This window comes from Amphiura filiformis, chromosome 3 (assembly GCF_039555335.1).
Source record: "Amphiura filiformis chromosome 3, Afil_fr2py, whole genome shotgun sequence".
Classification (NCBI taxonomy): Eukaryota; Metazoa; Echinodermata; class Ophiuroidea; order Amphilepidida; family Amphiuridae; genus Amphiura; species Amphiura filiformis.
Window position 1 is genome coordinate 16,739,881 of NC_092630.1, and position 16,740 is coordinate 16,756,620.

At 36.9% G+C, this 16,740-nt stretch overlaps 1 protein-coding gene across 1 annotated transcript; it reads right to left on the bottom strand.

The window, feature by feature from the left end:
- Positions 1-20: 20 nt before the first annotated feature.
- Positions 21-11,400, bottom strand: LOC140148124 (charged multivesicular body protein 3-like). The gene is made up of 6 exons (XM_072169979.1): positions 11,215-11,400; positions 8,454-8,514; positions 7,783-7,962; positions 6,254-6,375; positions 2,660-2,774; positions 21-1,720 (listed from the first exon to the last, which is right to left on the bottom strand). The coding sequence occupies exons 1-6, from the start codon at positions 11,257-11,259 to the stop codon at positions 1,587-1,589; spliced, it is 657 nt and encodes a 218-aa protein (XP_072026080.1). The 5' UTR covers positions 11,260-11,400; the 3' UTR covers positions 21-1,586.
- Positions 11,401-16,740: the final 5,340 nt, after the last annotated feature.

Sequence of the window (16,740 nt, forward strand, 5' to 3'; positions counted from 1 at the left end):
CGCTAATCAAACAATTTTTTAGGCCTGAATAACATTATGTTAGAATCTTTTACACATTTAAAAAAATGTTTTTGAATGTTATTCAAATGTTTTATACCATGCCCTTTATATAATCCAACATTTAAACATTTTCTGCAAAATGTGTTGTGTTTGCTAGGTGACGAATCAACATGAACACATATCTATATATATACATAAAGACAAGACATAAAAATACACTAAATGGCGAGTCCAAAACAACTGTACTCACAAAAAATATTTTGAAAACTAAATTGGACCAGACTGCGAAACCTGTAAGATGGGTCTGATTTGTCAGTTTTTACATACTTTTTGAATTTTTAGATTCCTGATCTACATTGATTTAACTAAAAATGGCAATATTCATTTAATGCCACATGTCTAACTGCAAACAACTCTTTGGAGGAGGATTTTGTGAAAAGTGTATTAAAGATTTTGTTTGAAAGTTACACTTTTAGCTAAATAAAACGAACAGAGACGGGAAACAGTTATACTTTAGCAGCAAATTTTTGGTACCAAGCGTACCTTCTTCAGGCTTTATTATAAAACATGCTTCAGGCTTTTTTGTAATAAAGCCTGAAGAAGGTACACTTGGGTACCAAAAATTTGCTGCTAAAGTATAACTGTTTCCCGTCTCCGTTCATTTTATTTGATTTTACTTCATGGGAGTGTATCTTCATAGATCCACTTTAAGTATGTGTGTTTTGTCAACCATCTGTCTACAAACTTTTAGCTAAATATGCAGCAAAAGTAAAACGTTTCCATTGTTTTATCAACACCACAAAGAACTTTCAAAGAGTTTTCCTTTTCCAGTAAACGTTGAGCACTTTTGAAGCTGATATCAGCTGAAAGCCTACAGGGTGATACCCTCATAATCTTATTGAACTCTTCTTCTTCTCATATTATGTTCATACCCCTTATATACTTTTTTCACACTTATTAAATCTGATCCTGAACTTCTGAACGATATTGGGATGTGAGCTTGATTTTCCCTTCTTTCTCCAATGACCTAGTCAGCACAATGGGCTAGACTATTTGAAATTCATACACCCCCTATAGAAAACAGGACCTTAGTATTCCACAGAGGGAGTGTGAATTTAAAATGGGGTTACCTAAATGGGTAACTCCATTTGAAATCTACACCCCCTGTGTGAAAGATTAAAGTCATGTCTTCCAAAGTGGGTGCATGGATTTCAACTGGAACAGTCCATTGGATTAGATCGCATTACAAATATCTTTTGTCTTCTGAACAAGGCATTGATAGCTCATCAAATTCAATTGTGAGAGAAACATTTCATAATGTGTTTTAGATGAGCTTCCTCTGACCCAGAAGCAGGCAAGTGGCAAGGGGCAATAACAATAAAGCCTGGTTACTGACACTTTTGTCCTGTCTTAGAGGAAACAGTGACTAAAGAGAACTGAATTAACACTAATTCCATCCTCATTTCCAACAAAACATCTCTAAGGGGCTATTCTGCCTCCCCTGTCACCCCATACTCATGCCCACTGAGCCAGAGTAAGTCATCAGACACTTTCCACTTTTTATAGAGAGTCTTGTTTGCAATAGATCAGCTTCTGAGTGCTTCTAATCTGGCTTGCATGTCTTCTACTTCTTCCTCTTCTTCATCTGATTCCACTGCCACTGATGCTGCTGGTGTTGGTAACTCATTATCTACAGCTGCTGGAGCTTCACCGAGAGCACCTGATGAAAGCAAATTGGAAAAGGAATGTCAAAGTCATTCTAATTTGGAAGACATAAAGCACACTGTGTGTACCTAACAGAATAGATGCACACGTTTGGCTAACGATTGAAGATTTAACTTATAATCATCTTTGTCAACTTTAATGTATCATCGAGTGTATTACAAAATGACGGATCTGGACAATACGGTTAAATCCATAGTGACGGATGTTGAGATTTCACAAAAATTGAGTGATGAGTGATGGATAACTTTGGCAATTTATTACATATGTGAGATGTCTGATTTTTCAACATTTTAACATTTTGAAAATAACTTTCAAATGTCTACTTTTAATATACACATGAATTGCTGAACTGTAATGACACGTTTATAATCTATGTCCAATACAATTCCCGATGTCCATTTCATGATAAATTTGCTATCTACATCCGGCACTATGTAAAACATTCTGGGTTTGACAGCCGTCACTATGTATTACACCCGATGGTATAATCAATCCACAATGCTATGAAGATCATCTAGTCTCCGCATAGCCTGCTGGACAGTCCGTGTATCAATAACCATTATATCAATAACAAGCAATACAAATAACACAAAGCATCTACTACTTTGTGCCTCAACTCTTCATGGGTTGCCCACCAATGCCTCACTCCAAAGGGGTGGTATCCAGGTTCTGACAGTAGTGTGGGCTCAGAATTACAAGGTAATAACTGACCATTCGGTTTTTTTAAGTTCACAAAAAACAAAAGCAAACAAAAGCAATTTAACCAGAAGTGAATGCTTTAAACACATTCACACTTCACAAAACTAGCTGAGTTATGTATCATTTTAAAGCTTTTGAAAAAGTACCATTATTTCCAAAAACACCATAATGGCAGTTAGAACCTTGTAATTCTGAGCCCACAAGTTTGCAAGGGCGGTTAGGGTGAAGCACCTACCTGCTGTGATCTCAAACAGGACTTTGTCCACTTCTTCCTGTGCTGCTTCATCCAACTCCTCCTGGTCATCCAACGACTCAAAGGTGTCCTCCAGCATCTCCTCTATGATACCAGCCTAAATATTAACATAAACAAGGTCAAGAATGTGATGATTTTTTTTATCAAGAATCTGTATGTTTCTTTAACCAACAACAGACCAGAATTGTATGATTTGGGGTGGAATTATCACAGGACCAGATGGGGCCAGTGCCCACGGCCTAATGGAGGAAACCCATTCAGTTACCCCATTTGTTCCAACTAAACCAATAATGCTAGCCAGTGTCCAAAATAAGGAGGTTGTCCTAAGCATAGATTTTGCTTGCCCTTAAGGGATGGGGTATGAACGTTTGGACAGTATTTATTGTGGGACATTAGAACACATCGGACATATCGAATTGCATTCTGAATACGAAGAATGTCCTTCTGATATCAAATAGTTTTGATTTTTTGAAATTAGCAATGTAATACACATTTTATGGCAAATCATTAAAATTGATATTTTTGATATTTAACAGTACTTGAAGTAAACTTTATAAATCTGATGATTTATACTTAAAGTGTATGTAGGTGGGATGAAAAGCCGATGATCAATTGAAAATTTTGACCTTTTATATTGAAGATATGGATTTTTTTCCCAAAAAGACCTATTTTTTTAGGTCTTTTTGGGAAAAAACTCCATATCTTCAATATAAAAGGTCAAAATTTTCAATTGATCGCCGGCTTTTCCTCCCAGCTACATACACTTTAAGAATATATCATTAGATTTATAAAATTTATTTGGAGGACTGTTATATATCAAAATTTGAAAAATATCAAATTTTAATAATTTGTCATAAAATTTGTATTATATCGTGAATTTCAAAAATGAAAATTATTTGATATCAGAAAGACATGCTTCAGATTCAGAATGCAATTCGATACGTCTGAGGTGCTCTCATGTCCCACAAAAAAATACTGTCGAAACGCCATAAACGCTCATTCTAGATCCCTTAAAGTTATGTTGTCCCAAAAATGTGTGATATATTTGGGTAAAAATGTCAAATTTGTTGAATGTTTTTCACTCCATAACATCCAGAGCCAAGAATTAAGAAACTTGCCCTAGCTCCTAATTCATCATTCTGATAATGTGCATCTTGACCACTGAACCATTGGTGAATTTAGTGAAACGGTTAATGAAAAATATTCAGAACTGAGCATGCAGACATCCCGGCATACACTGAGCTTAGCAATTGATTGAGAAAAGGTGATGAAAACTTGTGAAGAATACTGTTGCAGATCTTGATGATAGTAAGACATTGAAATATGAAGTCAAGCCTATTTATTTATTAATCATGATATTAGAGGTAAAATATAGTGGTTGTCGTTGGAAGAGTGCATGGCTCATCATGGTTGTCCGCCATAATTTGGACAAGTAGATACATTTGTAAGTGCTTATTTCGAGCACTGAATGCAGGCAGTAACAGATACACTTATCTTAATATCGTAGTTGGGCAGGAAAAACTTCCTATGTACTTGTGGCCTTCGAACATGTTTAAAACAAAACTGCCAAGAGGTTACATAGGAGTTATATAAAATGTTCGTAAACAAATCCAATAAAAGGTGATGTTAACATACCTCAATGACGTTTCGTGCTGTATCACAGCACTTTCTCAAATTGAATGATCAGCTTTGACCTTTCTCGTCTGTTGCTTCTTGGTAGCAGACGTAGATGGCGCTGTCAATAACTGATCATAGATATGCGGAAGGAAGTAGTTGCCACAAATCCCTGTTGAGTGTATTAGCCTGCCCCCTCTTTCTTATCCATATTGATTCCTTTATGTGTCTCCTTTTCCTGTTGGATTCAATGTCTCTTATTTTGGCTTCATCCCAGCCTATCACATGATTGTCTTCGGCGACGTGGTCTGTGAGAGCGGATTTCTTGGGGGCGCTTTCAACAGATGTTTTACGTTGGGCCCTAGTGTATGGTTTCTCCGACGCCAAATCAGATTCAGTTTTATGTTCTTTCATGCGTATCCTGAAAAGTCATGAAGTTTCGCCGATATATGATTTAGGGCACCCTAAGCAAGGAATTTCATACATGCAGTCGGAAGTTGTTTTGGTGTCACGTTTATCCTTAGGGTGGACAAGATGGTTTCTCAACGTTTTGTGAGGTTTGAAATTCGCTTGATAAAATTTTTTCCCAACGTAAACCATCTGTTGAAAGCGCCCCCAAGAAATCCGCTCTCACAGACCACGTCGCCGAAGACAATCATGTGATAGGCTGGGATGAAGCCAAAATAAGAGACATTGAATCCAACAGGAAAAGGAGACACATAAATGAATCAATATGGATAAGAAAGAGGGGGCAGGCTAATACACTCAACAGGGATTTGTGGCAACTACTTCCTTTCAACAGATGGTTTACGTAGGGAAAAAATTTTATCAAGCGAATTTCAAACCTCACAAAACGTTGAGAAACCATCTTGTCCACCCTAAGGATAAACGTGACACCAAAACAACTTCTGACTGCATGTATGAAATTCCTTGCTTAGGGTGCCCTAAATCATATATCGGCGAAACTTCATGACTTTTCGGGATACGCATGAAAGAACATAAAACTGAATCTGATTTGGCGTCGGAGAAACCATACACTAGGGCCCAACGTAAAACATCTGTTGAAAGCGCCCCCAAGAAATCCGCTCTCACAGACCACGTCGCCGAAGACAATCATGTGATAGGCTGGGATGAAGCCAAAATAAGAGACATTGAATCCAACAGGAAAAGGAGACACATAAAAGGAATCAATATGGATAAGAAAGAGGGGGCAGGCTAATACACTCAACAGGGATTTATGGCAACTACTTCCTTCCGCATATCTATGATCAGTTATTGACAGCGCCATCTACGTCTGCTACCAAGAAGCAACAGACGAGAAAGGTCAAAGCTGATCATTCAATTTGAGAAAGCACGAAACGTCATTGAGATATGTTAACATCACCTTTTATTGGATTTGTTTACGAACATTTTATATAATTGTATTTGGACAATCCTGATGAATCTATTTGCGGGTTACATAGGAGGTTTTGCTCTAAACATGTTCAGGGGCCAATGACATATAGGAAGTTTTACCTGCCCAACGACGATAAGCAAATATACAAGTACATTGTATATACGACGGTCATTCAAAAAGATCTACCACCATCCATTTCCTAGCACGTAAGATAACAGAGGTGTGACGATGGAGGTAGAACTTTTTGAATGACCCTTGTACATATGAAGAGCTTTGTTTCAAAACCCCTTACATCCACTTGCCCAATTTTGACAACACATCAAAAAATCATCAAAATAATCACCGATATAAGGTGTTTTTCAACAAAAGCAGTTTTTGGCAGGATGCTCATCCTACCCAAGCATCCAGCCAAAAACTGCTTTTGTTGCAATCCCCCACATATCAGTGATTTTTTTGATGATTTTTTGATGTGTTCTCAAAAATGGGCAAGTGGATGTAAGGGGTTTTGAAACAAAGCTCTTCATATACAAATAACATATTACAAAGCTTTCATATGACTTGCATACCTTCATCATTTCTTTAGACATCTCCATCATAATGGTCTGTAATTCTGGTATCTTGACCAGTGCTTGCATTGATTTCATCACTTCTGTACTCTTCTGTAATGCTCCTGTTACTCTTAATACAGCTGAAATGAAATTATATATTTCAACATTTAAAACTCCATCAATTTTCATCAAGCTTATTGACAACTTTATACTATTTTTTTCTCCCACAAGGTATATGTCATTTTGGGCCAAATATTGAATTGTCACCTTGTTAAATTCATGTTTTGCATGAATGAATTCTCTTGAATTGGCAAACAGGGGATTAAGCGTACAGGCAACAGACTGTTAACTATAATTTGATCAGCTCGTAATCAGCGGGCCTTATAACATGGCGGATTAATATCAATATATTCTATTTTGAGAGTTATCTTGTGTCATCTCGCCATAAGTATCACAAATTATTAATACGAAGTCCTATACTCTATCTACTTTATATAAAACGCACTTTTTGGCGTAGTGGTAAAAGCCTAACAGTTCCCGCCGATTATGAGCTGATTAAACTGTAGGCTAGCCCTGTATGCTATCCTCTTTCACCCAATTGTCATGCTGGGAACCATTAAATAATTGATATGCTGCCCTCTGGATTTAAAACACTGATCCCCTGCTCACTAATTCAAGAGAATTTTTGTGTAGCATGTGTACATGTAGCATCGTTGATTAAAGTTTTGTCTTCCACCACAATGGTCAGTAAATGCCTGTAAAGTAAGCTGAGGCCTGTGGGATTTATACGCCTGTGCATAACACACTATAAATTACTATGCTATTATTATTATGAACTGATGTTAACAACAGCATGGGCAGTTAGACAGTTACTACTGAACAAGCTGATGATGACAGTAACTCAATTGTCAAAATTCTCTCCTTTGGCCCGATTGGATCAGATCATATCAATTCACAATGGGCTTTTCTATTTAAAGTCCACACTCCCCATGTGGAAGATTTTTGAAATGTTTTCCACAGAGGGAGTATGAATTTAAATGAAATGAACACATTTGGCAGCTCCATTTGAATGTCATACACCCTCGTTCAGAGAAGAAAGATTCAACCTGAATCTTCCAGAGGGAGAGTGAGTTCAAACAGAGTTGGATAATTCCATTTGAAATTCATACTTCCCTGTGGAAGATATTTCTAAAATCTTCAGCAGAGGGAATGTGAATTTTAAATCGAATAGCCCAATTTATCTACCTGTTCAATGAGTTACATGTATTCCAGTTGAAATCCACACTACCCCTGTGGAAGATTTTGGAAATATCTTCCATAGAGGGAGTATGTTTTTCAAATGTAATTGGTCAGGGTTAATCATTTTGAAACCCATACTCCCCCTGTATTATGGCTTTACATATATCTTCCACAACTGGAGTGAGTATTTCAAATGGAAGTTACCCAAATGTCTATTCTATTGAAACTCATACTCCCTCTGTGGAAGACTTTAGCTAAATCTTCCATGGGGGTAGTGTGGGTTTTAAATGGAATAGCCCAGTACTCACATAGTTGGTTTTTCATCTGCATAGAAACAGAGCTCATCTGTGCCTTGGATGTGTGTAATCTGTTCACAACTTTTCTTGAGTTGACTATTTCTTTGGCAAGGACAGCACAAACATCTTTCTGATTCTTTTTTGCTGCATCTTTGAGTGACCTTTTGACCTTGTCTTGTTCTCTTTCTATTGCTGCAAGAAAATCGATAACAGGTTAACTTAGTTTAGTAATATGTAGCAGAGCAGACCTTGAGAGGTCCAGCCATCAAAAAACAATTGGCAGTCAGCCTATTATAGTTTCTCCATGTTAGAGGGATCAAATAATGCCAATTTCAACATCCACAAGAACTAACTCACTCCTTTGAAGAAAAGATTTTTTCTAAAGCTATTTTTAACACAAACCAACAAGGAACAGTTACTGGTGTGAGACCACAAGTTGCTGCCAATTGTCAGAACTGGGCATAAAAGTATATACTTGAAACAAAGACAATTTCTTCAAAATACAGAAACTTTTACATTTGAGCTGTGTATTTGGACACTTGGTACAATGTGATTTTATTCCTTCCATTTCCAACTGAACTGAACAGAGAAATACCACTAAAAGTTATGGCCAGAGAAACAATTGTTTGTATTTTATTGTTACATTCCAAATAACCCTTGGTTAAATAAACTGTTCTACTTACATCTGATCTGTCTGTCAATCCCTCTGCCTTCTTTATTTAAATTCCTAGTAATTTCTTGCACCTGAAATATAAAGTAAATTAGCAATGTGAAACAGGACTGGCAACTGGCTGATCATTTTTAAGTTCCAGTAAAACTGTATGAAACTTTTGGTTCTCGTCCCTGCCTGCATCGTTTTCTGGAGTTGGTCCATATTTTTTCCTCTTCAATTTGCAAGTGTACGGTAACTTTTGATTTTAAAGCTCCAGTAATTCACTATGATGTAGGTATCACAGGCAAACCTTAGTTAACACATTTGCTAGTCAGCGAAATTCGCAGAGACCGGGGCACAAACACAATGCATATTTACATAGAAATTTAAAATTTTTTCGAGAACAGGTCGGTGAAGGAAACCTACATAAATATGTTTTCTATACTTCACTTGACCCAAATATATGATTTTTATGGTGATAATCAAGTCGCACATGGAATTTTAGAGGATTTTGATAGCAGTTCCATTAAAAAAAGCTGCTATCGCCATGAAACTAAGAACTAGAAACACCCCTAAATGATGTTTTGGGGAATTTTGCTAGCAGAATCTTTTTGATGAAAGTCAATATTTGACAAGATGTAACTTTGTTACGGAAAGTGCTATGACAAAAATGTTTTCAGTTTTGGCTTTCTTTACTCAAGGGCTTTAATTTGATATGTAAAATGATGCAGTTGATGGCAAATTTGAATTCACCTAGCATACCTATATGATGATAAAAAAGTTGATAACTTGAAAGATATTTCAGAACCTTAAAATGAAAAATGACTCATCATTTTCCAAGAATGCACCGAAAAAAGATGACAACCGCTAAAGTTTGTTCAGCTTATGGCGGAATAAATAAGAATTAAAAAAATAGAATGGCATGCACGCAGTTGGGCACAATGCTTACGCTAGTTTTGCGTTGCGTAATCCGTGACTGCCGCACGCTTATGTGAATTGGGACTTTATTAATGCGCAGTAACAAAAGCTGAATAATTTCCGCCTTATATAAACCAAACAAACTTTAAAACAATGCATTGAGGTTCTGGTATTATTTCATTCATGTCTGCATGTCTGTGTTATCACTGGATGCCTTCTACACTTGGTTGTAATTTACTCGAGAACTCAAGCTTCGAATATGCACACAATTGTTGAGTCCAAAGCTAATGTTTTTCGTACAGCACATGTTAATTTGTTAATGTCTTGTTGAAGTTTAAATTTGGATGATAATTATTTTGATGAGTCAAATGTATCTTTTACAGCAAAGGTTGCCTATTTTGAACAGTCTACAATGTAGAATTTAGTTGAAGTGCAATTTTAACAAAATTTTTTATGCGACCGGCACCCGTTGTGATCGGTTGTACTTACTTCCAAATTCCATTGCTTTACATGATGTCATGGCTCATGCTTCATCGATTTCTACTAGATTTCAATAGCTTTAGGCCCTAGTACAAGGAACTTATACGATGTCCTCATTCACAAACTGATACTATCTGTCCATCGTATAAGACTGTTACCGCACGGTAGCTGGTTGAAGGAATATTATACAGTCAAGAATAGGCTCCATCATTTTTTTGTTCTGATCCCTCCCAGTCTCCCAAAACATCAAAACATCAAAAGCGTTGCACATTTACTTACTTAAGACTGTCCTTTTTCATATAACGCAGACAAAGTAGGGCCAAGCTACCTAGAAATGGTCAAATTTTGACAAGAAATATCTCTGTGTAATCCTATGTAAGTCCCATATCACATCGTTATCGGCGATCATGATTTTTTTTTCTGAAGTTTGGCTGGTACCCATTTGTACCCACTAGCATCATGCACGTGACATGACACAGCTAAAATAATCGACCGGAAATCGGGGATCATTAAAACGTCAACAAATTTCAAAACACAGAAAGTAGTAAACTTAATTTAATGTCTTAATGGCGAAGCGGTCCGAATTTTGAGCCATACAACTACAAGTACAAGTTTACAAATGTACGTGGTGAACTATTTAGACCCCAGCATTGGACTCCAGCCTAGACTTGCTTGCCAGTCCTATATACGCCATACCTATGTATATTGAGGACTGGCTTACGCCATTTTGGATGTCAATGGGAAATACACACTTAACAATTTGCGCCAGTTAGAAACTTGAAAAAAAATCTTAAAAATTTTATCAATGTATATAAAAGTGGTACCAACCTTATTGTGCTTGCTAATTTAAGACTCGGTTGAAACAAAATTAAGGATCGAATGCATTTTAGTGTCCAAAAAGCAAAATTATCGTCAAAGTTCTGCGAAATCGGCACCCTTGCGAAGGGTTCAGAATTGAATCGAGGAGCGAAAATATCCGATCTTTGCGATCAAAAACACAAAATTACAACTTTAAACATACTATTGGCAAAAGACATTATTACCAAACAATATAGAATAGAAAATTTGACATCATTTTCTCAAAATATTGAAGAAATTTGCTCACTAGACATCGAAAAAGTACGCAATCCAATTCCCGTTCAAACGCGTGCGAAACTGAAAGTGCATAATCCCGACTACTCCAGCCGTAGCCTCGAATGTGAAGCTATTGTTGGTGAGCAAATTTGAAGCTAGACTTCATGAGTAGCTTACAATGCCTTTCATTAGGCAGTTGCAGCCACCAGTCTCTGCTCTGGCAGAGGATAGTAACTAAATACGGTACTGTACTACTAGAAATGGTAAAATAAAAATTTAAGCTTACTGAAATCGGCATGCATGATGATTGCAATACTTACTAATTCTTTTGGATCTTTTTGCTTCGCTTGCCCAAACAAACCCATTTTTCAGTGGAATAGAACTTCAAGATGGAAATTGGAATAAATACAAGCTTTGCAAATGTGAGTAATAAGTTATTTTTGGTTCCGTTGTGTGATCATTATTCACTCTACAAAATGACATTCACTTCCGGACACAACAAGTAGAATTACCTAGATTCACATTCAAATCTTATATTTAGATGCAATCTGAAAAATAAAACACTAGCCCATATATGTGTTCACACCTTGAATGAATAAAATAAATATTTTAAACATTTGAGCTCTCTAAATTACATTATCTTGTAATTAATTTCTCTAAAGAATATTTCTCATCATAAACAAGTCGTCCATGTTTCTAGATTTTTTGCGAGTGAACTAGCGCCCTCTTTTGACGGCGCCACGCTGGTCGTTATTTTGTTGGTGACTTTTTGGGTATGATGGGACGTCGAAAAATCTTGACTTCAAGTCGCTTGTGACTGGCTGAGAATGCCCCGACATAATTTGTTTTCATACTGCAGTTACTGTCCGTTTTCCTATACACAATACACAGTGCTCTTTCCCATTGACGCGTGACCTCTACAAATAGCCCTACGTTAAAAGTATGGGGATATGACTAGTTAACGTCGCTGTGTGAAAAATAACCGGCCAATATTAAAAGTACTCTTCTAAAGTTCTAGAAAATATAGTTTTTAATATGTCCTAAATTTTAGCTAATTTAGATGTTTGGAAATATTCGTACTTTGGTGTTTTAGTTAATGTTATAGGTAATAGTACATTGCCTAGTTAACGTCGCTGTGTGAAAAATAACCGGCCAATATTAAAAGTACTCTTCTAAAATTCTAGACAATATAGTTTTGTAACATGTCCTAAATTTTTAGCTAATTTAGGTGTTTGGAAGGTCGCACTTTTGTGTTTTAGGAAGGATATGTAAACGACAGATAACACCAAAAATATGAAGAAATTATTTCAAACCGTGTTAAGTCAACAATCATTATGTTGCTCATTTTCAAGAATGCTGGTTTACAAAAAGCACGCCATTGTCTCATTTCGTGAACAAAGGTACACATACCATTGTTTCCTTTCGTTTCCTTTATAATCGGTTACCCAACTGAAGCTATAATACCAGCTTTATTGCGATGTCGCACATGTAAAACAGACACTTGTGCACAACCAGAGAAGATCTGATTTAATCAGTTGAGTTGCTTCAATGAGTGTTATCTTGGTTTAATAGCTTTTAATGGGGTTTAAGTCATGCAAAGGTCGAGATGAATTCTACTGTAGACATGACTGCATCATGTTGCAGGACTTAGGCCTAAACCCCATTAAAAGCTATGAAACCAAGATAACACTCATTGAAAACAGCTCAACTATGTTACATCAGATCTTCTCTGGTTAAATCCACACACACATGTGTCTGTTCTACCTGTGTGATGAGCAATGAGCTCATTTGAGCTGGTATTATAGTTTCAGTTGGGTGAACGATTATAAAGCAAACGCAAGGTAACAATTACTGTGGGGCCTTTGTTCACGAAATGAGACAATACTGTGCATATTGTTAACCACATTCTTGAAAATGAGAAACATAATGGCTGTGGGCCGTAACACGGTTTGGAAATAATTTCTTCATATTTTTTGGTGTTATCTGTCGTTTACATATCCTTCCTAACACGCCAAAGTGCGAATATTTCCAAACACCTAAATTAGCTAAAAATTTAGGACATGTTACAAAACTATATTTTCTAGAATTTCAGAAGAGTACTTTTAATATTGGCCGGTTATTTTTCACACAGCGACGTTAACTAGGCAATGTACTATTACCTATAACATACACTAAAACACCAAAGTGCGAATATTTCCAAACATCTAAATTAGCTAAAAATTTAGGACATGTTACAAAACTATATTTTCTAGAATTTTAGAAGAGTACTTTAATATTGGCCGGTTATTTTTCACACAGCGACGTTAACTAGGCAATTACCCATACTTCTATCATACACTATTTGTAGAGGTTAGACGTCAATTTCTGTCAAATCAATCTTCGGTTTGGGAAGAGGGGGTGATGTGATCAGTGTGCGTCAGACGGTGGGTTACGGATGTGATCATGTGACCATGCCGAGCAGTTTTGTTCACCCAATAAATTCAGTCTGTCAAAAACTAAATTTGCCCATCCCGGCTTACCTCCAAGCTTAAAAACATCATCATTCCAGCAGCATGAGCATGGAAGTTCTAGGGAAACGGGGTTACAGTCACTTTGAGTTCATAAAAAACACCAGCAGTGGCGGCACCAGGATATTTTCAGGGCCACTGGGGGGTGAAATGGGGGGGTATAAAAGTATTATTTTTGGCCCCAATGTTTGATTCTGACTAGGGAAACCGGCACGGCGGGGAAAAGATGAAGTTTAGGTGAAGGTGGAGAAATTATTTCCCTCATGCCCCTCAAGCTTTTTTTTTTTTTTTTTACAGTTTAGATATGTATGTTCGTATGTGTTCTGCACCCAATTAATTATTTTCAATTAGCTTTTTGGCAAAAGCAATTATTGCATATCCATTAAATAATTTTTATTTCCTGTCATATGTGTGTAGTGCATTGAGGCAAACTTGTAGTTAGTACGAGTATGTAGTATGATAATCTGATCAATCAATGGGAGGGTAGACTATGCCATAGTCGATTTTTGATAAATAAAGATTTAATCATGATTTTATTTATTACACTTTATCACTGGCATTCAGTTGAACTCGAAATTATACTTATATCTATGACATCAAAATACTAATAAATGGTTATGAAAAAGTTTATTATAATTATATTAGTGACAGTAACAGTAAACTATACATAGGCATATTGAATGCAACAGCGCACTGAATGGTCTATTGTTCTATTGTGTCCGATTTGAGCGCGGACATATTGGAAAATGTTGCCAATCAATATTCATGAGAGTGTACATTCAACGTCCAATTTTCGAAACTGGGTGACTTGTGCTTGGCAGGTGTAAAATACATCTGACTGGGCGTTTTAAATACGTAACGCATAAAGGCATTGGCATCATCGAATGGCTGCCTATTCAGCATCGAAGTGGTTACGTAATTCTCTTGGTTACCGGATCACGCTATTTTGATATCCTTCGAGTACCATATACTTTGTGTGGTGATTGTTTCGATCGTAGTTCATTACTCTGGCGCGTGATCCCGTTGGCATAGTAACATTACGTAACTTCGATACTGAATAGTGCTGTTAGTGTTAGGCCTATGTGTGTGTGTGGGGGGGGGGGGGCTGTGTTTAGTTTCTATAATAATTATTATAAGGCCTATATTTATTTGTCATTCCTTTCTTTTCCTTTCTCTGTACTTATTCTTTCCTTGCTAAAGTATCACTCCCTCTTCTTATCTCCCTTCCCTTCTCCATCCCCTCATACTTTTTGTCCCTCTTTCTCTCTTCCTCCAGCCCCCCTCTCATTCTTCATGTCCCTCCTCCACCTCTTCCTCCCTCATCCCTCCCAAGACCTCTCACAAAAGAGCTGCCCCCCCCTTCAGTACGCCACTGTTTATGACATTCTCCTTCTTAAAATAAAATAAAATGTCAATTTGTGAAACAACTTTTTTATAGGCCTATACCGGTATACTTATTATATGTTACATGTATACGTAGCTATTACCATTATACAGTAATAGACATGCAGACATGGCAGCTTTGATATGTAATCATTCAGCAAGCGCATTCAATGTATTTAAATGAAGCACCTACAGTCAGTGGGGTGACAACGAACTGCATCAGCGGCTAATGCGTGCCTTTTCAGCTTACGGCTACTCAATTACACCCTTGAGTGGTATGATAACAAAAGGTACTTTTCGTTATAGTAAGCGCTTTCACGCGACTTTCGTTTGATCACTTTTTGACAGTAGTCTGCTAGGTAAAGCGTTAATACACTGTCGGGTCAGCTTACCGATTTAATGGTGGAAGCCCTTTGTCCCAAACAAAAGGTACCTTTCGATGAATAGCTTGTCAGATTTCAAATCGGCACAAGTGTACAATGCGTTACATAATCTATTGCCTCTCCATTCTTAATAGCTCCATGGAATGCAACATATCATAATGGCATAATTCTAATGGCACTTCAATACTGAACAATTATGATTTTAGAAATTGTCTAAGTGCAATGACGTAATGGTTATTAGTGCTATATTGTCGTCAGCCTTCATTGTATTACTGGGTCGTCATTGCACTCGACAATTTCGTCGCCCGGGAATTTTGAATATCGCGTGTTGAGAAACGGATGTTTTTATTCGACTGAGCCCATTTTATTGGCCGAGCTATGAATTTTAAACTAGTATATTGGACAAGACGTAGTCGAGTCTTAATTATTTTAAAACTTAGCGAGACCAAATTAATATTGAGCGAAAAGCATCAATTTTTATCACTATATGTTTTGGATCCAATATTTTCATAGTGATACACTTAATTCATCAAAACATATTAATGGTCAAAATTGGCTGAAGCGTTTGCCACAAGTAGCATTTTGAGGGAAATAAGTGGATAAGAAGCAAAAGAAGCAGAAGAATCATGCAGGAGAAGATTTGATAGCTCGACAATATATCAGGTGCTATAGCAAACCTGATTATGACTAAAACGATAAATCAACTCACGACGTTTGTATTTTTTTTAAATAGTTCAATTTTATTATAATGATTCTATTACATACTCGTATGTTTTTTTACACTTTTGGCGTAGGTTAAATAAAGCACACTATCATGGCAATTTGTCAATTTTCTGATAGATCGTTTAAGGTCTATAGTTTTTGACATTAAACGTTTTCGTTTGATTGCACCATTAACTTGGATAGGTGAGTCGCCCAATGATGGACTATTCCATGCAGTTAAAATCCATATACCCCATATGGAAGACAAGACCTTATCTTCCACATTGTAGATTTTAGATGGAGTCATCCATTCATGTAAAACCATGCCTTCCATAGGGGTGTACGGATTTCAAATTTCAACTTATAAGTTGAAATATTATTTACTTATTTCACTCGTGTCAGGGACGTAGTCAGTCTTACTGGAGGGGTAAAGCCAAATAGTCGTCCCCATACGCCAATGACTCCAGGAACACAGGGCGTTGAAATATTATGCTATCGGAAATGGGTGACTCCATCTAACATCTACATCTCTATGTGGTGCAGGCCTACAGAATATTGTGAGGTTTGCGAAATTGTGCATGGCTTCAGATTTACTGATTTGTTCACCCTTTAGAATCAATGAATCTTTGAATGAAATGAATGTTTGAAATATAAAATTGGTTAATTTAGTTGTTAGGGGTTGTGCAATAATTATTTGTCCCCCCAGGTGAGCAAATTTCACAACGGCATGCCAAAAGAGATCTTTGCTTTCCCTTCTTGGCTCGGGCCTAAAATCACCCCACTTCTCGGCTAGCTCCCTCCCCCTTTGTACATGTCAAATGTTCAAATACGGGGTTCAAATGCATAATAACATATCATGCAGTTTTCCCAT

Bases quoted from the DNA above. Each gene is read 5' to 3' on its own strand.
- LOC140148124 (XM_072169979.1), bottom strand. From the start codon at position 11,259: ATGGGTTTGTTTGGGCAAGCGAAGCAAAAAGATCCAAAAGAATTA. The intron at 8,515-11,214 runs GTAAGTATTGCA...TTTATATTTCAG, and splicing joins AAAAAGATCCAAAAGAATTA to GTGCAAGAAATTACTAGGAA. The intron at 2,775-6,253 runs GTATGCAAGTCA...GTTAATATTTAG, and splicing joins TGTCTAAAGAAATGATGAAG to GCTGGTATCATAGAGGAGAT.